This window comes from Malassezia pachydermatis (genome assembly GCF_001278385.1).
Source record: "Malassezia pachydermatis strain CBS 1879 chromosome Unknown scaffold13, whole genome shotgun sequence".
Taxonomy (NCBI): domain Eukaryota; kingdom Fungi; phylum Basidiomycota; class Malasseziomycetes; order Malasseziales; family Malasseziaceae; genus Malassezia; species Malassezia pachydermatis.
The window spans coordinates 1-21,362 of record NW_017253150.1 but is presented as its reverse complement, the minus strand read 5'-3'; the positions used below and the strand labels follow the sequence as shown (position 1 = coordinate 21,362).

The 21,362-nt window shown below is 54.4% G+C and overlaps 8 protein-coding genes across 8 annotated transcripts; 2 read left to right on the top strand and 6 right to left on the bottom strand.

The window, feature by feature from the left end:
* Positions 1-135: 135 nt before the first annotated feature.
* Malapachy_2760 (gamma-tubulin dgrip84 spc97 component) lies at positions 136-2,970 on the bottom strand (the record flags this gene model as incomplete). The annotated part of the gene is made up of 1 exon (XM_018137248.1): positions 136-2,970. One exon carries the CDS (start codon positions 2,968-2,970, stop codon positions 136-138), a length of 2,835 nt encoding a protein of 944 aa, XP_017990094.1.
* A 105-nt stretch (positions 2,971-3,075) lies between these two features.
* Positions 3,076-5,040, bottom strand: Malapachy_2755 (uroporphyrin-iii c-methyltransferase; the record flags this gene model as incomplete). Its single annotated transcript, XM_018137243.1, has 1 exon — positions 3,076-5,040. The coding sequence occupies one exon, from the start codon at positions 5,038-5,040 to the stop codon at positions 3,076-3,078; it is 1,965 nt and encodes a 654-aa protein (XP_017990080.1).
* Positions 5,041-5,200: 160 nt separating this feature from the next.
* On the top strand, positions 5,201-6,511 carry Malapachy_2762 (s-adenosylmethionine decarboxylase proenzyme; the record flags this gene model as incomplete). The annotated part of the gene is made up of 1 exon (XM_018137250.1): positions 5,201-6,511. One exon carries the CDS (start codon positions 5,201-5,203, stop codon positions 6,509-6,511), a length of 1,311 nt encoding a protein of 436 aa, XP_017990084.1.
* A 14-nt stretch (positions 6,512-6,525) lies between these two features.
* On the bottom strand, positions 6,526-9,762 carry Malapachy_2754 (zn2+-dependent endopeptidase; the record flags this gene model as incomplete). Its single annotated transcript, XM_018137242.1, has 1 exon — positions 6,526-9,762. One exon carries the CDS (start codon positions 9,760-9,762, stop codon positions 6,526-6,528), a length of 3,237 nt encoding a protein of 1,078 aa, XP_017990081.1.
* A 195-nt stretch (positions 9,763-9,957) lies between these two features.
* On the bottom strand, positions 9,958-11,658 carry Malapachy_2771 (transmembrane transporter; the record flags this gene model as incomplete). The annotated part of the gene is made up of 1 exon (XM_018137257.1): positions 9,958-11,658. The coding sequence occupies one exon, from the start codon at positions 11,656-11,658 to the stop codon at positions 9,958-9,960; it is 1,701 nt and encodes a 566-aa protein (XP_017990087.1).
* Positions 11,659-12,192: 534 nt separating this feature from the next.
* Positions 12,193-12,615, top strand: Malapachy_2775 (arsenate reductase; the record flags this gene model as incomplete). The annotated part of the gene is made up of 1 exon (XM_018137261.1): positions 12,193-12,615. The coding sequence occupies one exon, from the start codon at positions 12,193-12,195 to the stop codon at positions 12,613-12,615; it is 423 nt and encodes a 140-aa protein (XP_017990091.1).
* Positions 12,616-12,836: 221 nt separating this feature from the next.
* On the bottom strand, positions 12,837-16,555 carry Malapachy_2770 (reverse transcriptase; the record flags this gene model as incomplete). Its single annotated transcript, XM_018138736.1, has 3 exons — positions 12,837-13,168; positions 13,255-13,625; positions 14,001-16,555. The coding sequence occupies 3 exons, from the start codon at positions 16,553-16,555 to the stop codon at positions 12,837-12,839; spliced, it is 3,258 nt and encodes a 1,085-aa protein (XP_017990088.1).
* A 1,103-nt stretch (positions 16,556-17,658) lies between these two features.
* Positions 17,659-19,102, bottom strand: Malapachy_2772 (hypothetical protein; the record flags this gene model as incomplete). Its single annotated transcript, XM_018137258.1, is given in 2 exon segments — positions 17,659-18,129; positions 18,146-19,102. The coding sequence occupies 2 exon segments, from the start codon at positions 19,100-19,102 to the stop codon at positions 17,659-17,661; spliced, it is 1,428 nt and encodes a 475-aa protein (XP_017990090.1).
* Positions 19,103-21,362: the final 2,260 nt, after the last annotated feature.

Sequence of the window (21,362 nt, the reverse complement as noted above, 5' to 3'; positions counted from 1 at the left end):
GAAATGATCACCTAAGCTGCATACAGGCGCCATTTTTGCCCGCGTGGGGCGGCCATCCGACCGCCACAGATCTAGGCGCCTGAAAAAAAGGAAAAATGGGGTGCCCCATACTATAGAGGTAGCTACGCCCTACGCCTACGACTGTAGCCATGTTTGTAGACGGTACGCCAACGGGAGCGCCGCTGGATTGTCTGTGGTTGATAGGAAATTGACCACGTCACGGAAGGTCCGTGCGTGCTTGTGCCAACTCGCCTCAATCTTTGTCAGGACATCGTTCTCCGGTAGCACAGGCGGAGGTGGTGCAGATGCAGCTTCGTTCTGCTCGTACCAGGTATCCACAGCGGCCTGTATTCTCTCGTACTGCTCCGCCAATCGTATGCGACTCTCCGTGAACGCAGTAATCGTATTCATTAGTTTGCGATGACATTCCAAGTAGCGATAGTCCGTTAGCATACATTCCTTGCGGCATGTATTTAAGAAGTCGAAGTGATGCTTCATGAATTGGTCAACAGAGCGCGCACGCTCCAACTTGGCCATCAAATCGTGCCAGTTAGGCTCGAGGATTTCCGTGGTATAAAACGCGAGAAGCTGCTGGACCAGCAGCAGCATACGTTGACGTAGTAGGTGAATACGCATTTTCCACTGCTCGAGCGGTGCCGCGTAGGGTCGGCGGTCCTTGCGTCGCCAGGCAGGCAGCGTTTGGTCGACCCAGACTTCGGTGAGGGCTCGCTCGAGCAGTTTGAGGAGCAAGAGGCACCGATGAAGGAACTGCCAACGCAATATGTTTTTCTTCGAAATGACCAGCGATACAGGGAACTGGACATGCACGTCAAACTGCAAGAGGTACATGGCCACTTCGCGTGTGCCGTGCTGCTGCCGCTCTGCAAGCTGTTTGGCCCGTAGCTTGGCGACTTCCACGACGCCCTTCGTATCCGCAATACGCTGCAGCTGATCGTACGCCCGCTCCTTGGCCAAGTCGACGCGCAGTTCCTCTCGATACGGATCGAGGAACCCGACGCTATCTGAACTGCCCAGAGCCATATCCAGCTGCGTCTGAAGCCGGAGGAGCGTCGTCTCGCGTATCCGCTGTGGGTCGACCAGCTTGCGCAGTTCATGCTGTGATTGGTCCAAAAACGTTTGCAGGAAATCGGCCTGAGCAAAGAAGAAATAGTGTTTCAGGGAGCACAAGCGTGCGATGATGTCCTTGTCCTTCTTCAAGAGACTCAACAATGCTGCATTCGCTCGTTGGTACGCCAGCTCAATGCAAGTCGAAAACGCATCGTCGTCCATCACGACACGTTCCAGCTTCGCGTCCATGGCCAAGTACGACTCGACATGTGCATCTTGCGATCCAAAGAGCGCATGTACACGTTCTGACTCGACGTTGGACACGTCAAGTCCACACTCGCGAATCGCATTCAGGTACTTACCGGCCAGAAGGATCTTGTGCTTCCACGCCTCGAGGAACGCAGGGATCTTGGCACCGCCTGTGAGTGCGCCTCTAGCCTCGTCTACTTGCTCGTCGACAGGCTCTCCGTCCCGCGCCAGCTGCTCACGCTGCGCAAAGTATCGCTCGTCCCGCAACATGTACCGCCGCTCCCAGTACTCATCCGTGGGGTCCGATTCCAGGGAGGCGCGAGTGACGCGTGCATCTTCGACGACCATAAACTCTTCGTACGGATCAAGAAGTACGCCGCTGGTAATCCAACGCAGGAGTGTTCGTGCATATGGCTGCGACGCTTCGCGGAACAGTTCCAAGTACAGCGCATGCGCGTTGGGATCACCGCCCAGCTGCGTAAGTCGGTCCCAGAGCATAGATAGAACCTCACCGCCCTTGACGATCCCGCCGATAATATCGTCCTCCAAGCCATCGTCGAGGCCCAGGAGTGCACGTCGATCCCGCTCCAGCTGCGACGTATCGCTCTCGAGGCTCTCGTCGGATGCATCGCCTTCTGACGCTGCCTCTTCTTCGTCGCGTGGCAGTACATCGGCATGCGTGATGCTAGCGATCTCCGAGGTCAGGGCATGGATCAGGCTGAAAGTACGGAGCATGGGATGCATCGCGAGCCACAGCTGCTGCAATGTGAAATCGGGCGATCGAAGGAATCGCTCTTCCATATGCGCGACCAGCTCTTCATACGACTGCAGCTGCTGGCGGATTGCTGCGCACAGCGCATGCATCACCGTACCGTACTCGAGGCCCGACTCGCATTCGACAAACGTGTAAATCGAGGTATAATAGCTGGCCAGCGGTAAAATGCGCTCGACCATCTCACGCAACGACGGATCCAGGGCTGCATCGAGCACGAAGCGCGCGCCATTCAGCCTATGCCCAAGGTCTTCAGGTTTGTAGTCCGGGGCGAACTGGACATAGTTGCCTTCAATGCCGACCAGGACGTAGAGCAAATCTTCCACAAGGACGACATCTTGCAGCGTCGTATCAATGGAGGCCAGAGCAATGCAGCGTGTGGGAGATGTAGGTGCTGCGGGCGTTGTGGGCCCTTCGTCCACATCGTAGACGCGAGGGCGCTGGAGTTTGCGTGGGCTGAGCGTAGGAAGGCGACCACTCAAGGGATTGAGCACAAACGAGGCTTCGTTCAAATATGACTCCGGCGCATGCGTATGTGCGACGGCTGGACGTGCCTCGGTATACGACGTAGGCCGTTCCAGTTGACGAATGACAGGCGGCAAGGGCTTTGCACGTTCATGCGGCGTACGAGCCACTGGTGTCGCATCTGACGCGTCGAGTGCCCATGTGCCTGTCCCATTTTCTTCTTCGAGCGTCTCGTCTGCGTGAGACCGCATAGCGCGACGAGTTGATTGCTGCACGGCCGACAAGCGACGCAAGTATCGATCGTACTGCTTGGCACTCATCGCCGCGCTACGGTGCGCCGCTGGACGGCCGGGTGTGAAAGGGATGGAGCGCGATGCGCGATGCGCTGAAGGCGTAGGCGCAGATGGTTGCGACATGCCGGGCTCCGTACGCAAGACACCTGTGTCGCTCGCTTTCTCTTTCGCTATGGGACGTGCGACGAGGACGTGGACGCGCCTCGGTACGCGTCGATTGGGATGATATCACGTGACTACATCGGTAGGCGGCGCGTCTTTCTCACCGGCGGTCCATCCACCGACGAGCGTAGCGTCGCCGTCGGTGCCGTAGCGAGGCGCTGCCCATCCCGTGGACGAGCGCGGGGCGGGTGTAGCGTCGTCGGCCGTGAGCGGAAGGCCTGTACTCGATCCAAAGCGGCGGTAGCCCAACGGGAGGCCTTCTTGAATGCGGTAGCCACGCTCGCCGAGCCACGTAGCAATTCTCGCCTGGTCCTTGGTGAGCAAAGCATCGGTCGACGCATCCGCTTCACACGCGGCTGCGTCGTCCAGGATGTGAGCGCCAGCCTGCTCGCCCGCCAAGCTAAGCACTGCCCATCCAATGACCATCATCGCCGGTGGACGTTGACCGTCAGGGATGCGATGCTCCATCACGTCTACAATCTGCTCCAAGGTGGAGGCGATCATGCGTTGGTCGGGTGAGCTGGCTCGTTCAATGATGGCAATCGGGGTATAAGGTGGGTAGGCCGTGCCAGCACGACCGGTATTGGAAGGCGCCACCAACGTCTCTACCACGGCGGCCAGACGTGCGACGCCCATGAGCAAAACGAGCGTACGTGAGCGCTCGTAGCCTGGCAGCTGTACTTGTCGTCCACCACGGCCCACGCCAGTACATAGCATCATACTCTCTGCGGCGCCACGCTGCGTGACAGGAATACCAAAGAGCAGGGGCCCTGCTAAGGCACTCGAAATACCAGGCACCACCGTACAGTCAATGCCTGCATTTTGGCACGCGACCAATTCTTCGCCGCCGCGGCCGTACACAAAGGGATCGCCTTGCTTGAGACGTACCACAGTTTTGCCCTGCTGCGCCGCCTCAAGCGCCTGCACAATCAACTCCGACTGCGCACCTTCTGCATTGCCAGGGAACTTCTTCGCAATGACCAGCGGCGTAGTCTTGGGAATCAAGGCCAAGACGGCTGTGGGAACCAACTTGTCGGACAAAATCAGATCGGTATCGGGCGACGTGAGAATCTCGCGTGCGGCGACAGTAAGTAGGCCCGGGTGCCCAGGGCCACTGCCCAGGAGGTAGACGTGGCCGGCGCGTGTCGGCTGGACAGCGAGCGCATGCCGTGATCGTTTGGCGGCACGCTGCTCCGCTTCCTCGTCTGTCGACAACGACGGTTCGTGCGTGTGCGATGCGAGTAGCGATTGCATCTGCAAAGGCTCCAATGCTGCCAAGGTCTCCAGTGGCCAATATTCGCTGATTTGCGCCACCCACCGCATCCGTTCTCGCTGCTTGGACGTGGCGTCCGTGTACCCCAACGATGTGGCGACACTCGGTTCCTCCTCATGGTCGGCGTCCTGCATAGCAGCTTCCGCCTTTGCGAGCTCTCGCATTGTTCCGATCCGCTCTACCGCGAGACCAACTGAGGCTGGGAGAGAGCTTACGATATGGCGCCGAAGTCGACCGGCCAGGCGACAGCCATGGCCATTGGTCGTCACGGCAATCTGCAAAGACGACATGTGATCGTCGTCCGTACCGCGGAAGCGGTGCGTCGCCGGGAAAGAAAAGTCACATAGGTCCGGCACGTCCGTCACGTTGATGGGGATCCGTCGCGCACGACATGCCTCGGCTAGTTGATCGCATCGACGACGACGTGCAGGTGCCTCGTCGGCCAAGGTAGCCAATGTATCTGTGACGCACACGGCAAAGAGCGCATGTGTGTCCCCATCCATCTGGTCTAAGAGCTGTCCCCAGTCCTTGGCGGACGCCTCTGCGTCGGTCGGTGGGAAAAGAAGGGAGGCGGCGATCGGCGAGAAAGGTATATCTTGGGCGAGAGATGTAGGTCGCGTATGCCATACGACATGCACCTGCATCCCAGCCTCACGCGCAGCATGAATGCGTGTATGCACTAGTTTTCCATCGCCCACCAGCAACAGTGTCTTGCCCTGTGGCTTGTGAGCGAGGAGGAGCGAGGCAGATGAAGGCATGAAAAGAAGAAACGCTCGACGTTCTGTGCATTGTACGCTCGCACGTCAGACCTGCATCATGTGGAGGAGAAAGGAAGGCCGTCAAGACGGCGCGTCGTTGCGCCCGCTCGCGCCCTTTTTTTTTTTTTCTTCGGTTGTTTTTTTGGCTGGCTACGCCAAGATGGATGCCGATGCCCGCGCTAGTGCGGCGGCCGCCGAGGCGCAGTGGAATGATACAGGGGACATCCAAGTAGGTATGGATGAGATTGGCGGCCCGTTTGAGGGCCCTGAGAAGCTCCTTGAGCTGTGGTTTGCAGAAAGTGTCGAGATGTTGCCCGAGTGTCAGCGTGCGATGGCGGAGCGTGGCTCGCGACTTGGTGGACGACTTGGACTTCGCCGTGTGCCGCGGAGCACATGGGAAAGTATGCTAGACATGGTCAAGTGCAAGACGCTGAGCGTCGAGACGAGCGACGAAGTGGATGCGTACCTGCTGAGTGAGTCGTCCATGTTTGTATACCCGCACAAGCTTATACTCAAGACCTGCGGTACCACGACGCTGCTCCTGGGCCTGGACCGATTACTGCGGATTGCCAAGGCCACGCTCTTTGACGAAGAGTCGCTCTCCCTGCAGGCCAGCAGTGTGTCCAGTGCGATGCTTTCGTCGGCCATAGGTGGCCATGTCGATACCAAGTTGCTGGGCTCACACGTGAAACGGTGCTTTTACAGCCGCAAGAGCTTCATGTTCCCTGAGAAGCAAAAAGGGCCGCATCGCGATTGGGAGCTCGAGACGGAGTTCCTCGATCGGTACTTTGACCATGGCGCAGCGTATACCGTTGGCAAAATGAATGGTGACTACTGGATGCTGTATATGGCGCAGAGTGAAGTGTTGGAGGCGGATATGTCGATCACGAAACCGCCTCGCGGCGTATCGACGGCCGCTGACTCGACGCTGGAGATCCTCATGACTGATCTCTCGAAGCGTGTACGTGACCAATTCTACTTTGATAAGGAGAGCGACTCCAACCTGCTGCAAGCACACGAGCTGGGAGCGCGTGTGTCGCAATCAATGCAGCTCGATACACTTTTTGCACGTACGCAGTTGGATGCGTTTGCGTTTGAGCCGTGTGGGTACTCGGCCAACGCGCTGATCCCTGCGTCGCCAGGACATTCGGACGGCTACTGGACGATCCACGTGACGCCGGAGGCAGGGAGCAGCTACGCGTCATTCGAGACGAATGTCACAATGGACAGCGAAGGCTCGATTGACGAGGCCTTCCCCCATGTGTCGAATTTGCAGGCATTGGTGCACCGTGTGGTGAAGACGTTTGAGCCTGGCAGCTTTATCATGACGCTCTTTGTTACCAGCGAGGATGCTAATAGCGCTGCGGCGTTGCGCTCGCTGGACCTGCCTGGGTATACGAAGCGGGATCGGATTTTGTACGAATTTGAGGGCTATGATCTGCTCTTCCTCTCGTTTCAACAGTGTCGGTAGATATGCATAGAAGACTATTCGCGATCGCTCTCGGAGCTGCTGTCGCTGTCGCTGCCGCTGCTGCTACTACTATCCGAGGCATGACCGCCTGGCATATCCACGTCGGTCATCTCGTACCCTAGTGCCATGAGCTGCGCGCGAATGGACTCGGCTGTGGAAGGAGCGCTGGCAATCGCACACACCGACGTCTCCGACGCAAAGAGGGGAAGTAGGTATTGTGTGACGCAGCGCTGCACATCCTGCAGCGTCACCTGACTTGCACGTTGGAGCAGACGCTGACCACGGCCACGGCCGACACGTTTGAGACGAATATCGACAAAGCTTTCCAGCGCCGCCGCACCCACGGTGCTCTCCGCGTCCGCCACGGAAAAGTGCAAGCTCGACTTTGCCGTCTCAAGCATGGTCTCGTCAAAGGTAGGGACGCTCTCGTCGTCCAACGGTGTGCCATGCGCCAATGCCTGGATCACTTTGCGTGCCTCCACAAACGCCTTGGCGGCGTCCGGCGCGCGATAGAGAATAAAGTGCAAGTGCTGGGCCTCGGCATCGTTGCGAATCGAGGCGCCATACGCAAGACCTGCGCCACGAATGTAGCGCCACAGGAACGATTCCATGGCGTTGAGCAGCGTCAGTGTGACGACCAGTGGCGCATAGTCGTCGTCCGTGTAGCCACGCAAACCTTTGGATGTGAACACCGCATAAGAGCTTTCAATGGCCGGCACGATACACAGCTGGCCCTCACGCTGCGGAGCGTGACCCAGGGTGTTCAGCACGTCGCTGGCCCATGGCAGGGGCGTCAGCGAGGCACATGGCGTGGTCGGCAACACATTCCGCCATGGAGCGACAGGGTGTGCGAGCGCATGAACATCGCCTGCCACGCTAATGCGCATGTGTGCCGGGTGAAGAAGGGCGTGGCGGACCTCTTGTAGATGCGCCAGGACCTCGTCTGGACGACTTTGCAACGCGTCCACCAGCGCAGGGACATGTTCAGCCTGCGTCAGCACTGTATTCGCGGCGCACGTCGAGTCGGTTGTCGAGTAGAGCAACGACCGAAGCAACGCCCACGAAATCACACGGCCATCGCGTTTTTGCTCTGGCAGCGACTGTGCGAGCTTGGCCGCGGCTATCTTTACACGTTCCAGGGCCAAGTCCGACTGCCACAGCAAGTCGTACACCCACTGCACGGCTTTTTCATACTTGTCCGCAGGGGCTTTGAATTCCAGAGCAATCGACTCGGCAAAGCTCGAGCCAATGCCGATGGTCGCATCGTACTCGAGCACGTCCTCGTCGAGATGCTTGACGACGTCTTCGTACGACAGACTTGTCCCGTCCACACGGTGAATCGGGAGCGAGAATAGCATCGAGAGATACAGCGTCAAGTACGAGCGAAGGGGACGCGGGACATGCGCCGTGCTTATTACGACGGACAGGAGGACAAACTTCGAGGGGACGTGATCAAACTGGATCGAAAACGGCGTGGCAGGGCCATCGCGGTCGATATGCGCTTGCAATTGCTGATCGGCCGGCGACGACGGTATCGCAGGCTCGGCGTCGGTCGTCGGTCCAGTGGCCGCCGTCGCGACGCTAATCCACTGGATGGTATCGCTGCGTGGCACGGCAAACGCATCGAGGATCGCTGGCGGGATCGGGGCATCGTTCTCCTTGCGTGCTGCCTGCAAGGCCGCTTCGTATGCCTGCGCGCCTGCTTCACCACAGGCCTCGCGGCGTTTCTGGACGCGCGCCTCAGTCTCCTGCTTGAGCTGCATGACCAGCGAGGCAGAAGGGCGGCCAACGACGACCAGGCGTGGGTTGTCAATCAGGTAGGTTGTCAGCACACGCACCCAGTCGTCGCTCGTGTACGTATCCAACGTATCAAACCGCTTCATATCGTCCAACGCCTGACCCAGCTCGCGACCTTCGCGCTCGCCATAGAGGAATTCGTGGATAAGCACGTCTGAAAAACAGTCCGCCGGCCGCATCTCCAGCTGGCTGAGCAAACGCTCACGTTCGCGACGTAGAATCGTATGCATACGCGACATATCGAGGCCCTGCTTCGCGACGTCGCGAAGCAGTGTATCCAGCTGTCGATCGAGATCGTCCAAGTGGGCGGTCGGCACACTGGCCAGCGAGGCCGAGAGGACCGAGGCGCCCGCCCGTTCGTTGTTCCCAAAGTAGATGTCGGTACACAGCGGCTCGTCTTTCTCGACAAACGTATGCTGCATCGGACTCACTGGCGAGTCAGTCAAGTACGTGCCAAGCACATCGAGAGCATGCAGATCCAACGTAGCATCCAGCGGCGGGCCGACCCACGAGATCTGTACTTCACCAACGCTCTCGTCCTTTTCCGGGAAGTCAATAAACACACGCCGACGACGCGGATCCATGGGTGGATCGGCATCGTCCACGCCCTCGCAGTGCAGCTGACGTCCATCGATGACTGGTGGCACAGCACTGGGCGTCTCAACAAACGGCCGACGCCAACCTGGCGGACCGTATTCGCCGTGCGCCGCGCCCTGCTCGAGGAAGCACTGATCGATCGCCTGCAGCGTCTCAAAGAGCGCTGTGCGGTCCAGCGGCCCACACAGGACCAACGCGGCATTGTGTGGCGTATAGTACGTCTTGTGGTACAACCGAATATCGTCAATGGTCAGCACACGCAGCGCCGACATCAAGCCGCCAGTCTCGCTGCGGTACGCAGAGGTACGTGGATACAGCATACGCTGGGTTTTTAGCTCCATGAGGTCTGCACACGAATTTTCGCGGCCCTGCATTTCAGAGTACACGACGCCGGCATCTTCCAGCTTGCCGTTGATATGGTACACTTCTGTGACGAACCCAGCGTCGGTGAGCGTCGGGAAGAAGACATGGTCACAGTACACTGGGAGCATGCGCAAGAACCCGTCGGCACCAGCGGTCGTGAGGGTGTATGCCGTATGATCGTTGGCCGTCCAGGCATTGGTGCCCTGCGCGAACGCGCGGTTGGCGAGGCTGTCGAGTACGCCTTTGTAAGGGTACTGCTGGCTGCCAAGGAACACGAGATGCTCTAGTGTGTGTGGCACACCACTGTCGGCGAAAATCTCGCTGGCCACAGTGATGTACGCATTGAGCATGGGGCTCTCAAAGTTGGCCCAAAGCACAGTAAGACCTGACTTGGTACTGCGCCACTTTTCGACGACCATCTCTGGTGCATATGGCAGACGCTCCTGCGCAAGGCGGCGAAAGGCGCCAATGTGCTGCGTTGCGTCGCTGGTCATTGCTCGTTGGAAAGATCCCCACGCTACCCGTCTCCACGTCCGAGAAAGCGCCAGGTGCATACAATCGCAGTCCAACGACGACGCACAGCAGGAGAAGCAGAAGTTGGCCAGGACGCGTCTTCGCTTCGTCTCACGTGATGATAATAATCTACAAGGTACTCACCCACCTGGGGGCTAGGAAAGACGACTGACTGACTACAACTCCTCAAACTTCTCGGCGCCGCCCATGACCGAGACAGGGAGCTCCTCTTCCACATTGCGCGGAGGCTGCGGATAGTGCCGCATCCGCTCCAGTTCGTCGGCACGACGGGCTTCGCGGATCTTGCGATGCATTTCCGAGATGCGGCGGCCTTCCAAATGGTCGGCAATCTCCGCATCGGTCAGCCGCCAAAAGTACCAGTTGCCCGCGATCAGCTTCTTGAGCCACGTAGGGAACAAGAAACTGCTCGTCGCCCACCGCTGGAACTTGTTCAGCTTCTTGGTGGACAAGTCCATGTACGGCGCAGGAGGCGCCATGCCCCATGGCTCACGGTCGGTGTACCAGCCTTCTGGCACGACCTTACCACGTGTGATTTTGATCACGAGCCACGGTACAATGTTGAGAATCATGTATGCGATGATACCGGCGATCAGACCGTATGCAATGTTGTAGAAGAAGGGAATGCCGATGATTGTCAAGAACGCTGGCAGCGCATCGCCTAGATAGCCCCAGTTGATCTCAGCGACACTTGACATCATCATGGAACCAACAATGACCAGTACGGATCCAGTGGCCCAGCTAGGGAGCGATGCGAAAATCGGTGCGAAGAACAGACTGAGGAAGAAGAGCAGCGCGACGACCAGCGCCGTGATGCCAGTACGTCCACCTTCAGCAATACCCGAAGCACTCTCAATGAACGCTGTGCAGGGCGAACAGCCGAGCAGACTGCCTGTGCAGATGGAAAGCGCATCGGAGATGTAGGCGGTCGAGCTGCCCTCAAAGTCGCCCGTACGCACGTCTACGAGGCCGGCATGCGACGCCATGGCGTACAGTGTACCTGTCGTATCGAGCAAGTCAATATACAAGAAAGTAATGAGCGCCAACCATGCATGACCGGTATCGTAGCCCTGCCAGTCGATGTTCTGCGGCCCCAGTGGATTGATGCTGCGCCAGGTGGCCACATGCTTAAAAAAGTCCCAGTTTTCGTCGCCTAAAGGTGTGTGCGGGAACTGCGTCACGGAGGAGCCACGCGGCCACGACGAGATGGATACGAGAAGAATACCGATGATCATAGCGCCACGGACGCGGTACAGGATGAGGAACGCAATCACCACACCGCCCAAGAAGATGCCGACCCACATTTTGGGGCTCTGCAGCACATGCGAGAGACATACACCGTTCTCGTCTTGGTACTCAGGTAAGCACCCAGCAAAGCCCACAATGTTGGTATACGATAAGCCAACAATGTTTAGACCGCCGGGGCCCAGGCCAATAAAGGCCAAGTAAAGGCCAATACCGGCACCGGTACTTAGCTTGATGGAATTTGGTAGGATACGAGCGAGCCATTGACGCACACCAAACACGGCGAGGGCCACAAAGATCCAGCCTTCGAGCCATACCACAGCGAGGGCCTGCGAATAGGGCACCGTCCCCGACCCCGCCTCGCCAACGACCGTAGCAAAGTAGGCGTTGGCGCCTAGACCTGGCGCGAGACCGAGCGGCATGTTAGCAAAAAGGCCCATGAGACCACTGGCAATGACCGATGCTGCCGCCGTTGCAACGATGTAAGCGCGATGCACATCGGCCTTGCAGCTCAAGTAGACGGGATCGTCACGGCAGAAATTTTCACTCTCACACTTGCATGGACCACCAGAAGAAGAGAGAATATCCGCATTCACGGCTAAGATATAGGCCATGGCGGCAAACGTTACGCAACCAGCACGAATCTCCACAGAGAAACGACTTCCTTTGCGCACAAGGGGATGACCACTGCCATCGAGACGGAAGTAACGCCCAACTGGCGATTGGGCTATTGTTGTGTCGATGCGATCCACGGCTTTTTTCGTCGCCGCGACGGATCGTCGGAGAGTCTCCATACGAAAAAGAGAGAGGGCGAGTAGAAGCAAGAAGAATTAACTATAAAAAAGCAGTAGACGTACAGATAATTGAGAAAAAAAAAAGATAGCACAAATTAATTCCAGATTTGTCTGGCATGGCGCGATAGAGAGTAAGAGGATTAACAAAACGTCCACCTTCCGGAAATAGATAAGAGATAAGAAGGTGAGGTTCTATTGCAAAAAGAGATAGGTAGAGAAAGTATACGACAGAACGGATAGACATAGAGCTCCTTAAGAATCAGGCACACGACGCAGACTCTCTGGACGGCGCACGGAAGTGGAGGAGGCTGACCATGTTGGGGAGCAGATTTCGTCTCCTGCCTCTGCCCCATCATGCCCAACATCACGATTTATCATAACCCAAAATGCGGCACATCGCGCAACACGCTCGCCCTGCTTAAGGCAGCGGGCGAAGAGCCTACGGTGATCGAGTACTTGCAGACGCAGCCTTCGCGCGAGAAATTGAAGGAACTTATCGCCGCCACCGGCCAACCGACACGTGCCATCATGCGATCGAAAGAAGCGATCTTTACTGAGCTGGGCCTCGATAACGAGTCAGTTAGCGATGACCAGCTTCTCGATGCCATGATGGCGCACCCGATCCTGATCAATCGCCCGATTGTCGTGACACCTCTAGGCACACGCCTTTGCCGTCCCAGTGAGGTGGTGCTGGACATCATGCCTGTGAAACCGCGAGGCTCCTTTACCAAGGAAGATGGGGAACGGGTGCTGGATGAGCATGGCCAGCGTGTGTAAGCGTAAAATATCATGTTGTATGAACCCTGATTATACCTATACATTTACACTATCCAATTCGTCACCCAGGACCAAGCCCAAAGCGCTGACTTGACGCCGTCCATCGTATCCTTTTTCTCCGTATCCACATGCGTGTCGACAAAGTCAACGTGACCGCCGGCCTTCTTTTCGTGAATGAGGCGGTACGATGCCTTGACAGCGGTCAATGGACCAGCATTGAGCTAAATACGCTCTCTCTCTCTCTCTTCCATAGAGAGGTTCTTCGCCTCTGGGTAGAAGAACCACACTAGCGGGATGTTGATCAAGCAAAGAGCGAACCAAACAAAGTAGAACTGCCGGTCGAGACGCTCGAGACCAATGGGCGTCACCAGCGTCACACACAGCTGCGTTGCCCAGAACAAGATGAGCGCCGTACTGGATGCCTGCGCACGGTAGCTGGTGTTCACAATTTCTTGCGTGTACAAAAAGTTCTGGCCAATGGACGCCAAAGATTCGAAGGAGAAAATATACACAAACACCGTTGCAGCGTAGCCACCTACTGGACGACCAGGGCCTGTTTACGAGCCGCAAATGGCGAGCAAAAGCGTACAGATACACATGCTGATGGCCGACACGACATAGTGAAAGCGACGATCGAACCTATCAATGGCGTGGCACAAATCTCAAGGAACTTGAAGATCAGCACCACACCAGCGAGAATGGGAGCAATGTCCTTCGTGAGACGGATCTTGATGATCATCTGCGACGAGTAGGCGGAAATAATACCGGCCCCGTTCTTCTGCGCGTAAAGTTGGTACTGATATGGTTCTTCATCACGAGCCATCGAGAATTCGGGGAACATGAACACAGATGCAGCGACAGGAGTCGACAGCAAACTCAGGATAATGACAGGAATACGCCATTGCCACGAGCCTGCATTGTCCGCCTGTAAGAAGCTATGGGTGACCCAGCCAGCGAGGGCAAAACCAAACGTGACACAGCAGCCATTACGCCCATGCAGGAAAAACAAACTGGGTTATGAAAGATCAGGTATTTTCATTTCGATAAAATTAGTGAGACGAGGCCCCTTCGCAGAGGACTTACAAAACGAACTGAGTCGGATAAACAAATTATCGAGAGGTTCTACCATCTTGCCCTTCCACAGCCTACCTAGACTCGATTGGTTGTCAGCCGCACGTATGCATGGGCGTGAGTAAGATACGAACACGAGACTAAGATATGGGGTAAGCTGACTCTGACCACAGCACGTGCCTTGCACAAGGCGAACTGGCGTGTAGCCTCTTCATGCCGTCGTCCCCACGACGATGTATCCACGTGCACAAGAGCTGCAGTTCGCATGTGTCAGTGTGCGACCAATACGAGTACACAGAGGATAAAAGCTAGACTAATTTTTCCATCTCATTCGTTCCTTGAGAAGGAGATCCACGAGGCCGAGCGGCAAAAAGTTGGTATCACAGATATCAAGGTCGCCAAAGTGCTCAAAGGCGTCTGCGCCGTACATTTCGAGCGTCCAGTTTTCGGCCTTGGAGTGCCGCTGATGGTGATGGATCTCGCTATACTGTGTCTCCATTTCTTCAGCATGCATTGAAAGAGGCAGCGGAGTATGCTCAAAGCTGCTTAGCATGTCGTCATACAGCGAGCCTAGATGTTCACTCCGCTCTTCGAAGGCTTTGGCATACTCTTCGTAGCTCATAAACGGCTCGTCCACGTCCAGCTCATTGTCGTGCGTTTCGCCCGAATCAAATTTCTTCTTGAGAGTTTCATAGGTATCACGTTCTCGTTGGATCGTATCAGTGATACGCTTGGGAACATCAGGCCAGAGCTCATCGACACTCCCGAGGAATTTTGCGAGCGGGTTGTGGATGTTGAGGCCGCCCATGCTAGTAGGGAAGTAGAAAAACTCGGTTGGGAGATGGAAATCTGTATCACGCAGCTGCAGCGCTTCACAAATCCAGTCCCGGAGATAAGAGACAATGTCGGTATGCTTTCCGCGGGATAGTTGAGAGGATACTGCTGATTGTACGTGGGATATCGAAGACATGACCAGTTTTGCATGATCTTGACCTAGAGCCCAGCCTATGTGGCCGAGATTGTGGGCGATAAAGCGGATATAGGTGTTGTAGGCGTGCACAAACGTGAAGACATTTTGGCACGCCTGCAGCTGATGTGTCATTTCCTGAATATTATCCGACAATGCCTCCTTGTTAACCTCCCATTGGCCTCGAGATGTCAGCTGTAAAAAGCCCCAGCGAACAACGCCGTCGGGCAATATGGCCGATGGCTCGACTGTATGTCCGGGCATAGCACAGGTAATGGAAGCACTTTTCTCACGGTTGAGTTCTAGGCCCATCACTTGTGTATATTCCTGAATTGTGGTCCAGGCCGCAACACAATCAGCCTGGCCACCAAAGAAATGGATGTCATCAAAGAAACGATACAGGTTCCGCCCGTTGGTGGACTGATTCACGGCAAAGTCCAGAACAAAGAGGAGCAGTTCTCCCATAAAGGTGCTCAGCACATGGCTCATGGGAATTCCACATACGCGGCGACGAGGCGCCGCGTGCTCACCATCCATGGCAAAAATCACAGTAGGCTGCAAAAACGTCTCGAAAAACTTCAGCCAGGGTGATGGGATATGGAAGAATCGCATCACAGTGAGGAGCGTGGCATGAGGTATAGACGGCCCAAACCATTTAAAATCAGTTTGGAAGTACGTGCACTCGCCATGCAATTCGCGTTGAATCAGGAGCTCTGTGGTGATCAAGCGAAGTGTCTTGTGCTTAATAGCACCCGCCCCTTTGCTATCATTGTTGACTTTGCCCACGTCTTCATCGTATGCAGCGTAATGCTGATCGGTAGGAAGCTGAGCCAAGAAATAGTTGTTGGTATACAGGTTTTCACGATGGCGGTACATGCTTGAGTGCAAGGAATTGTTCTCATGAGACGAGCCCAAAAACTTCTTGCGGCGAATGATATCCTTCTTAGTCAAGGTTGTGGCAGAACCTGATCTCTTCCAAACAGAGCGCATCAAGAAAAGCTCTGCGAATAGACCTCGTACTTTTTTAGACCATGCCATTCCTACAAGATGAAGAAAGATAGCTTGAATAATGTCTTCGTCCATGTACACACGATACTTGCCGTTAATATGGCGACGAATGTGCAGAGCAACAGGAGGATCGATCCAAGTCCAATCTTCGATTTTGAGCGTGTCAGAGCGTATCACATCAGCAAGTTCATTAAGGATGATACTGTTCTCACGAAAGGATTCCAGACTTTTCCGCTTCTCGCCGTCAAAAAGATCTTCCTTCAATAGACAGTCGATGGCATCTCTAATGGAGGACATGTTGATAGTAACCATATCTGCCGTACTGTTGGAGAGAGACTCCCGAACTCTGTCGAGCGGCTTCTTGTCGAGCGAAGTCCCGCCGGACGCTGGTGCAAAAAGTGTTTCAAGGTACGCCATGATCTTATCCGTGTCGACGTCTTTCTGCCGAAACGCGTAGGAGTCCCAAATGTCGCGCTGCTCGAGCATCTCCTTTCTCGTGCTCTGCTCTGCTGTCTCTTTGTTCGAAGTGGACGAAGATTCAAGGACCCATTGCAGAACAAGAGAGCAGTACACGTCGCTAAGTTTGTACCGATTTTCGAGAACTTGCAGCTTTTTAGAGAGAGAAGCCCCCCAAGTGAGGACCTTTGCCGCATCGATGTTGTGATCGAACTCAGATTGCCGAAGAAAAGCTTTCCACGTCCGAATTTCATTGTTGTCAGGGAACTTGTACCCCCACGCCTCCATCTCCTCGATGAGAGTCAAGACGAGGTTGGGATCCGCAGATGACGCCACCTTTTGATCCTGGATACGTCGACGGAACGCTGCAAGATCATCCTTGCGTGAATTGAGTTTCTGGCGCTTGGTATTTGTTATTTGTTTTAACGTTGAAAACATAAGGACACAGTACAAGGAAGAGAACAACAGCCAAAATCTTTTCTTTAAAGGAGGCTGTGTCGCTTCCTTGCGCATTATTGGTCTGTGCGTATGCAAAATGTGCACTATTTTTAGAGCATATGAAAAGCAGTGGAGGAAGACAATGGGCATGCGACGGCGCGCTGGGAGGGAGAGCTATGGCGCTACGTAGGTTGGATACGAAGGCGGGCTGGCTATATTAAAGCAAAGGCTGACGCCACGACATGAACAGCGGAGCGGTTGCGCAGCAAAGAAAGCGACACAGCGTCCCAGAAGCGGCGTACTACCGTAAGAGGGAGGCGGGACGTGAGGCGGTGGAGGACCCTCTGCGATTGACATGAAGCGAGACGGGGAGCGTGGCCGAGCGTCAGTGAAGCGATTGAGGCACTGGGCGGAAAAATCGGGGGCGAACGATGGGCGGAGAGACTGCGTGATAGGCTGGGACGGGCTGGTAGGGATGCCGATTTGGGTAGAGAAGAGACTGGCGAGGAGAAGGACTAGGACGTAAAGATGGGTAAGCGAATGATCACGTTCGACGTGAGGAAGAGGCCGGCCTAGGGCAAGAGATGGATCATGAGCTCGATGTTGGGATCGGCACAGTGGATGCAGTGGGCACAGACCATTGAGTGCGCGCTTGGCTGTGCGAATCAAATGAGATAGCCTGCACTAGCGAGATAATGACAAGCTATAGAGCTAGTCTTTGTCATTGTGGGAGTGGTGGAGGTAGTGGTTTTGCCAGTGGTCTCTGCGCAAGGATGCGGGGCACGTGTCACGACGCGATCTGAGAATGGACCAAATGAATGAAACCTAGTGTTTAATTAAATTCGCACGTGGGAATTCAGGGCCTAGTGCATGCCAGATTCATATGCGCCATAGCAGCTTCGTACGGACCTGTTCTTGGCTGGCTTACCTATCCAGGCAGCAACATGCTCCGCAGCTGGACTTCGGATCCGCTAGGAAAGGCACATGAAACTTTCACGTTGGCATGATGGTTTGCGCGTAGCGCGAAGCGAAACAGGGAGGCTCAAGAATGAAATGAGGAGGATGTCAAACTAGATGTGCCTGGGTCTGTTTCATTTTGGGACCTACGAGGACGTATAGATAGAGTCCTGCATGCTATTAATAAAGCGCTCCAAATCATCGTCGTTGAAGGACACATGGTCCAACGACCATGGTGCATCGTGACTGAAGGAGCTCCATAATGGTGCTAGAAAAGTATCCGGTACCAGGGCATTCGGGTCTAGCCCTGCGAAATGGTCCCATAACGTCACGTCCATGGGTGGGTCGATGATCTCGTCGCGCCATGGCCTACGAGCTTTGTCGATCATTTGTGCGACGTCACTGATACTTGCGTTTCTAGTTTGCGTGGGCATGGGAAGCCGGTCGGAAGGCTGAGAATGCCCTGTCATGATATCATTGAGCAATGAGAGAGGCTCGAACGTAGATGCGTTCATTGTTTTGCTTGGATTCAGGAGCGTGTTGGCCCAGAGTACGATCGCATTGTCATGATTTGCATGCTGTGCTACAGCGCGATCGAGCACATGGGCAGCTGCTCGCTGCATGGCCGTATACCCCTCTTTTGCCATCGCTGACAGGGGGGGACAAGAATTGGAGGATCTTGCACAAAATGCGCAAGTCTTGCACTATCGCCGCTGCGCGCGAAGATGGGATCTCATCGCATCCAGTCTCAAGCGTCAGTGTGAAATGCTTTACAAGTAGCAGCGCCGCCACACAGCACCAACGAGACGAGAACTGGAAATAGTTGGCGATGCGTGAAAAGGGCCCTTGCGTGCCTTGCTCACAGCATGATAACGGAACTTGGAAAATGTCGCGGAACAAATGCAGAAGAAACACAGAGCTCTCGAGACACGTAATCTTGGAGATGTGGAACTGCTTGTCGCTCCAGGCTCGGGTATAATCTGGTACATGAAGCCGAATCAGAAGAAAGTGCAAGGCGGCAACGGCAAATCGTGCTTTCACGATGTTAGGTGTGTCTTCATAGCCAAGCGCACTAGCATGGATTACACTTTGAAACATGGCCATAGCATCTAGAATATCATTGTGCAGCTTGTGAACCTCCTCAGGTGTCCTGCGGCCACTACGTGAGATGACCATAGTGCGGTAGGAGAGTCGTGCGCATAGCAAGCGAGCAAGAATGGAGTTGGACAAGTAGCGAGAGCGGTCTTCATCAGTGCCGAAGAGCGAAGGAAATTGCTCTTTGTCATAATAAACAATCGGCTTTCTTTCCAGTGTACTGGTTAGATCCCAATCGCTGGCACATAGAAGAGCAAACCATGTTACGTTTCGTCGGGCTTCGTCGAAAGGAGTCGACGTCGCCGGCTCTTTATGGAGGTTGAGACGATCACATACATTCATTGCGTGGTATAAAATCTCTGCTGCAATCCATGGCTTCAAAGCGTACAAAAAATTGGTTAACAGCAGCGCAGAAATAAGAATAAAGTCCAAGTCGGGCTTGCCGTACACATCCAATGCCGCCAGTGCCTTCACGGATGCATTGATAAATGCCATTTTCAGAGGCATACAGGAATAATTTTGCCTTGTTGGACTAGCATATGTGAGCGCTGAGGCAAAGATAAGCAAGCAAAGTGCACAGGAGTGGGTATATTGAGTGACTTTTGCCGCATCCAAGTCGAAGATGACATCTTCCTGGGTTGATAGTTGTTCTTGGAGCTTGATAACGTGCTTGAGATGATGATGCGCAAGAGCGGATCCCACAATATTGTCCAAATAGTCTACTTCGACAATAAATGAATCTGTCATGCTCTTCATCTCTTGTATCGACGGCAACATTTTCGAAATGGAAAGCAAGATGCCCTGCGTATGCCGGGTGTCCGAGCAGTGGAATGAGAGAGCTGTAGGCTGTATTGATACATGAGGAGGGCTTGGTTTGCCAGATGATTTTGCTGTAGTATACGATAAATAAGCATGAGCTTCTTGACAAGGAGAATGGGACTGACGAACCAGAGCGGTCAGTTCCGTGATGGACGACTCGATAGATTGGATTCGCGCTAGCACGTCCGCGGCGTCTAAGCTTATATTTGAAGATATGGGCCTCGTTCCTTTTTCCCACGTACAACCTTCTTCTTCATGACGGATAACACAAGCTGTACAAGGCTGTACTCTATCGCAGCGCAATTTTCGCTTTCGACAAGGTTCACAGCTGATCGCTCTAGATAAAATCCTTTTCACAGGCGGAGTAGAAAGACCAGTGACATTGTCGTTCCGTTCTGATCCTTTTGGTTGAGCAGTTTTGGTATTTAGCTTTCTCTTCCGAGTAGATTTGGGCATGACAGGCCTGTAATCTCACGAGATGAAGAGCCCGTGCGAGTACATGCATGGATCGACGCGATGACTAAGAGTAGGGAGAGATGAGGACAGAGTGCTCTTGCGTCCGCAAGCCACCTAGTACGTAACGAAATCTGTCTATATTTGCATTGCCTGGATGCTATAAACCTACTTGGATGAAATCTTTGTAAATTTCCAATGTGTACGTGACGTGGTAGTCGAGCCGAAAAGTCCACGGAAATTCCGAGCTATTTGGAGAGGAGTGGGGTATACTATCAATTAAGCGTGAGTAGGTACCTAAAATCATGCAACGGCACTCTCAACTCTTCCTACAATATGTTGCAAATGTGATCACGTTTACGCGCTCGGTGTAGTGGTCAGGCCTGTTCTCTATGGAGAGCCAATAAAAGTCCAACACAGATGCAAGCTAGAAATGTAATCTCCGATGGCACACCGCATTGTATCCATATAAGACTCATTCGGTACAGTTTCATACGTCCTCACTCCATACAATGGGAAAGAGTGATCAGAACATACACAGATCTCAACAGAAGTTGGAGAGTCTCCAACATGGAAGTATGCTGTCATCCCCCTCCGAGGAGACTCTCTCTTTTAGTAGAGGGGTACCAACGCTCCTAATTCCCATTAACGATGATTGGGCTCCCACATCAAGGGATACATTCGCACCTCACGTACTTCCATCACGTACTTTGATGGGAAAAGTGAGAACAGCTTTTCAGTATCGGGCTGGAAAGCCTTTTCGAGCTCTTCCTAAATCGCTTCTCCGACCAGCGCCTCCACCTTCAAGTGAAGGGCCTACATATAGCCCTTTTCTCCCTTTCTATATACCGGGGCGACATGCCAAGCAAGTCGCCAATGGATTCGAGCCACGCTATCCAGCCTCGATTATGCTGGATCATGATATAAGCGCTGTGGACTGGGACCGTTTTCTTGTGAGCTTACGCGTCACAGGGGCTCTTCGTGTGCATGATCACTTGGTTGCAAACTTGGCACCGAGTCCACTTTTCGTCTTGGGGGCGGGCTATGGAAATTATTTTATTACAAGAGGCATAATGAGTGCCTTGCAGAAACGATACATTGCCGATGTCCTGGCTATGGTTGAAATGTACCAATATTTTTTCTTTGGCCCTCGTCATTTGGATGTGTTCGTTGCGTGTGGAACATATCGACTTACAGGCTACTACCCAGGAGACGATAGCTATATGGATGCTACGTCGGTTGAAACTGGCTTATGGGTCGATGGGCCGTGTGACTTCGACGATGAAAGCTCAGATTCAGACTCAAGTGATTCAGACTTGGAAGAACTTCTAAGGCGTGTCCCGAGAAAGCAAAGAAAAACGATTCGTGCTAAAAGGCAAGCTTCCACACCCCCAAGTAAGAAGGATCTACAAAAAATGGAGCCTTCCATGCGATACAGAGCCATGGAATTTAAGAGCCAAGAAAAGAGAGAGAGAGCGGGGCG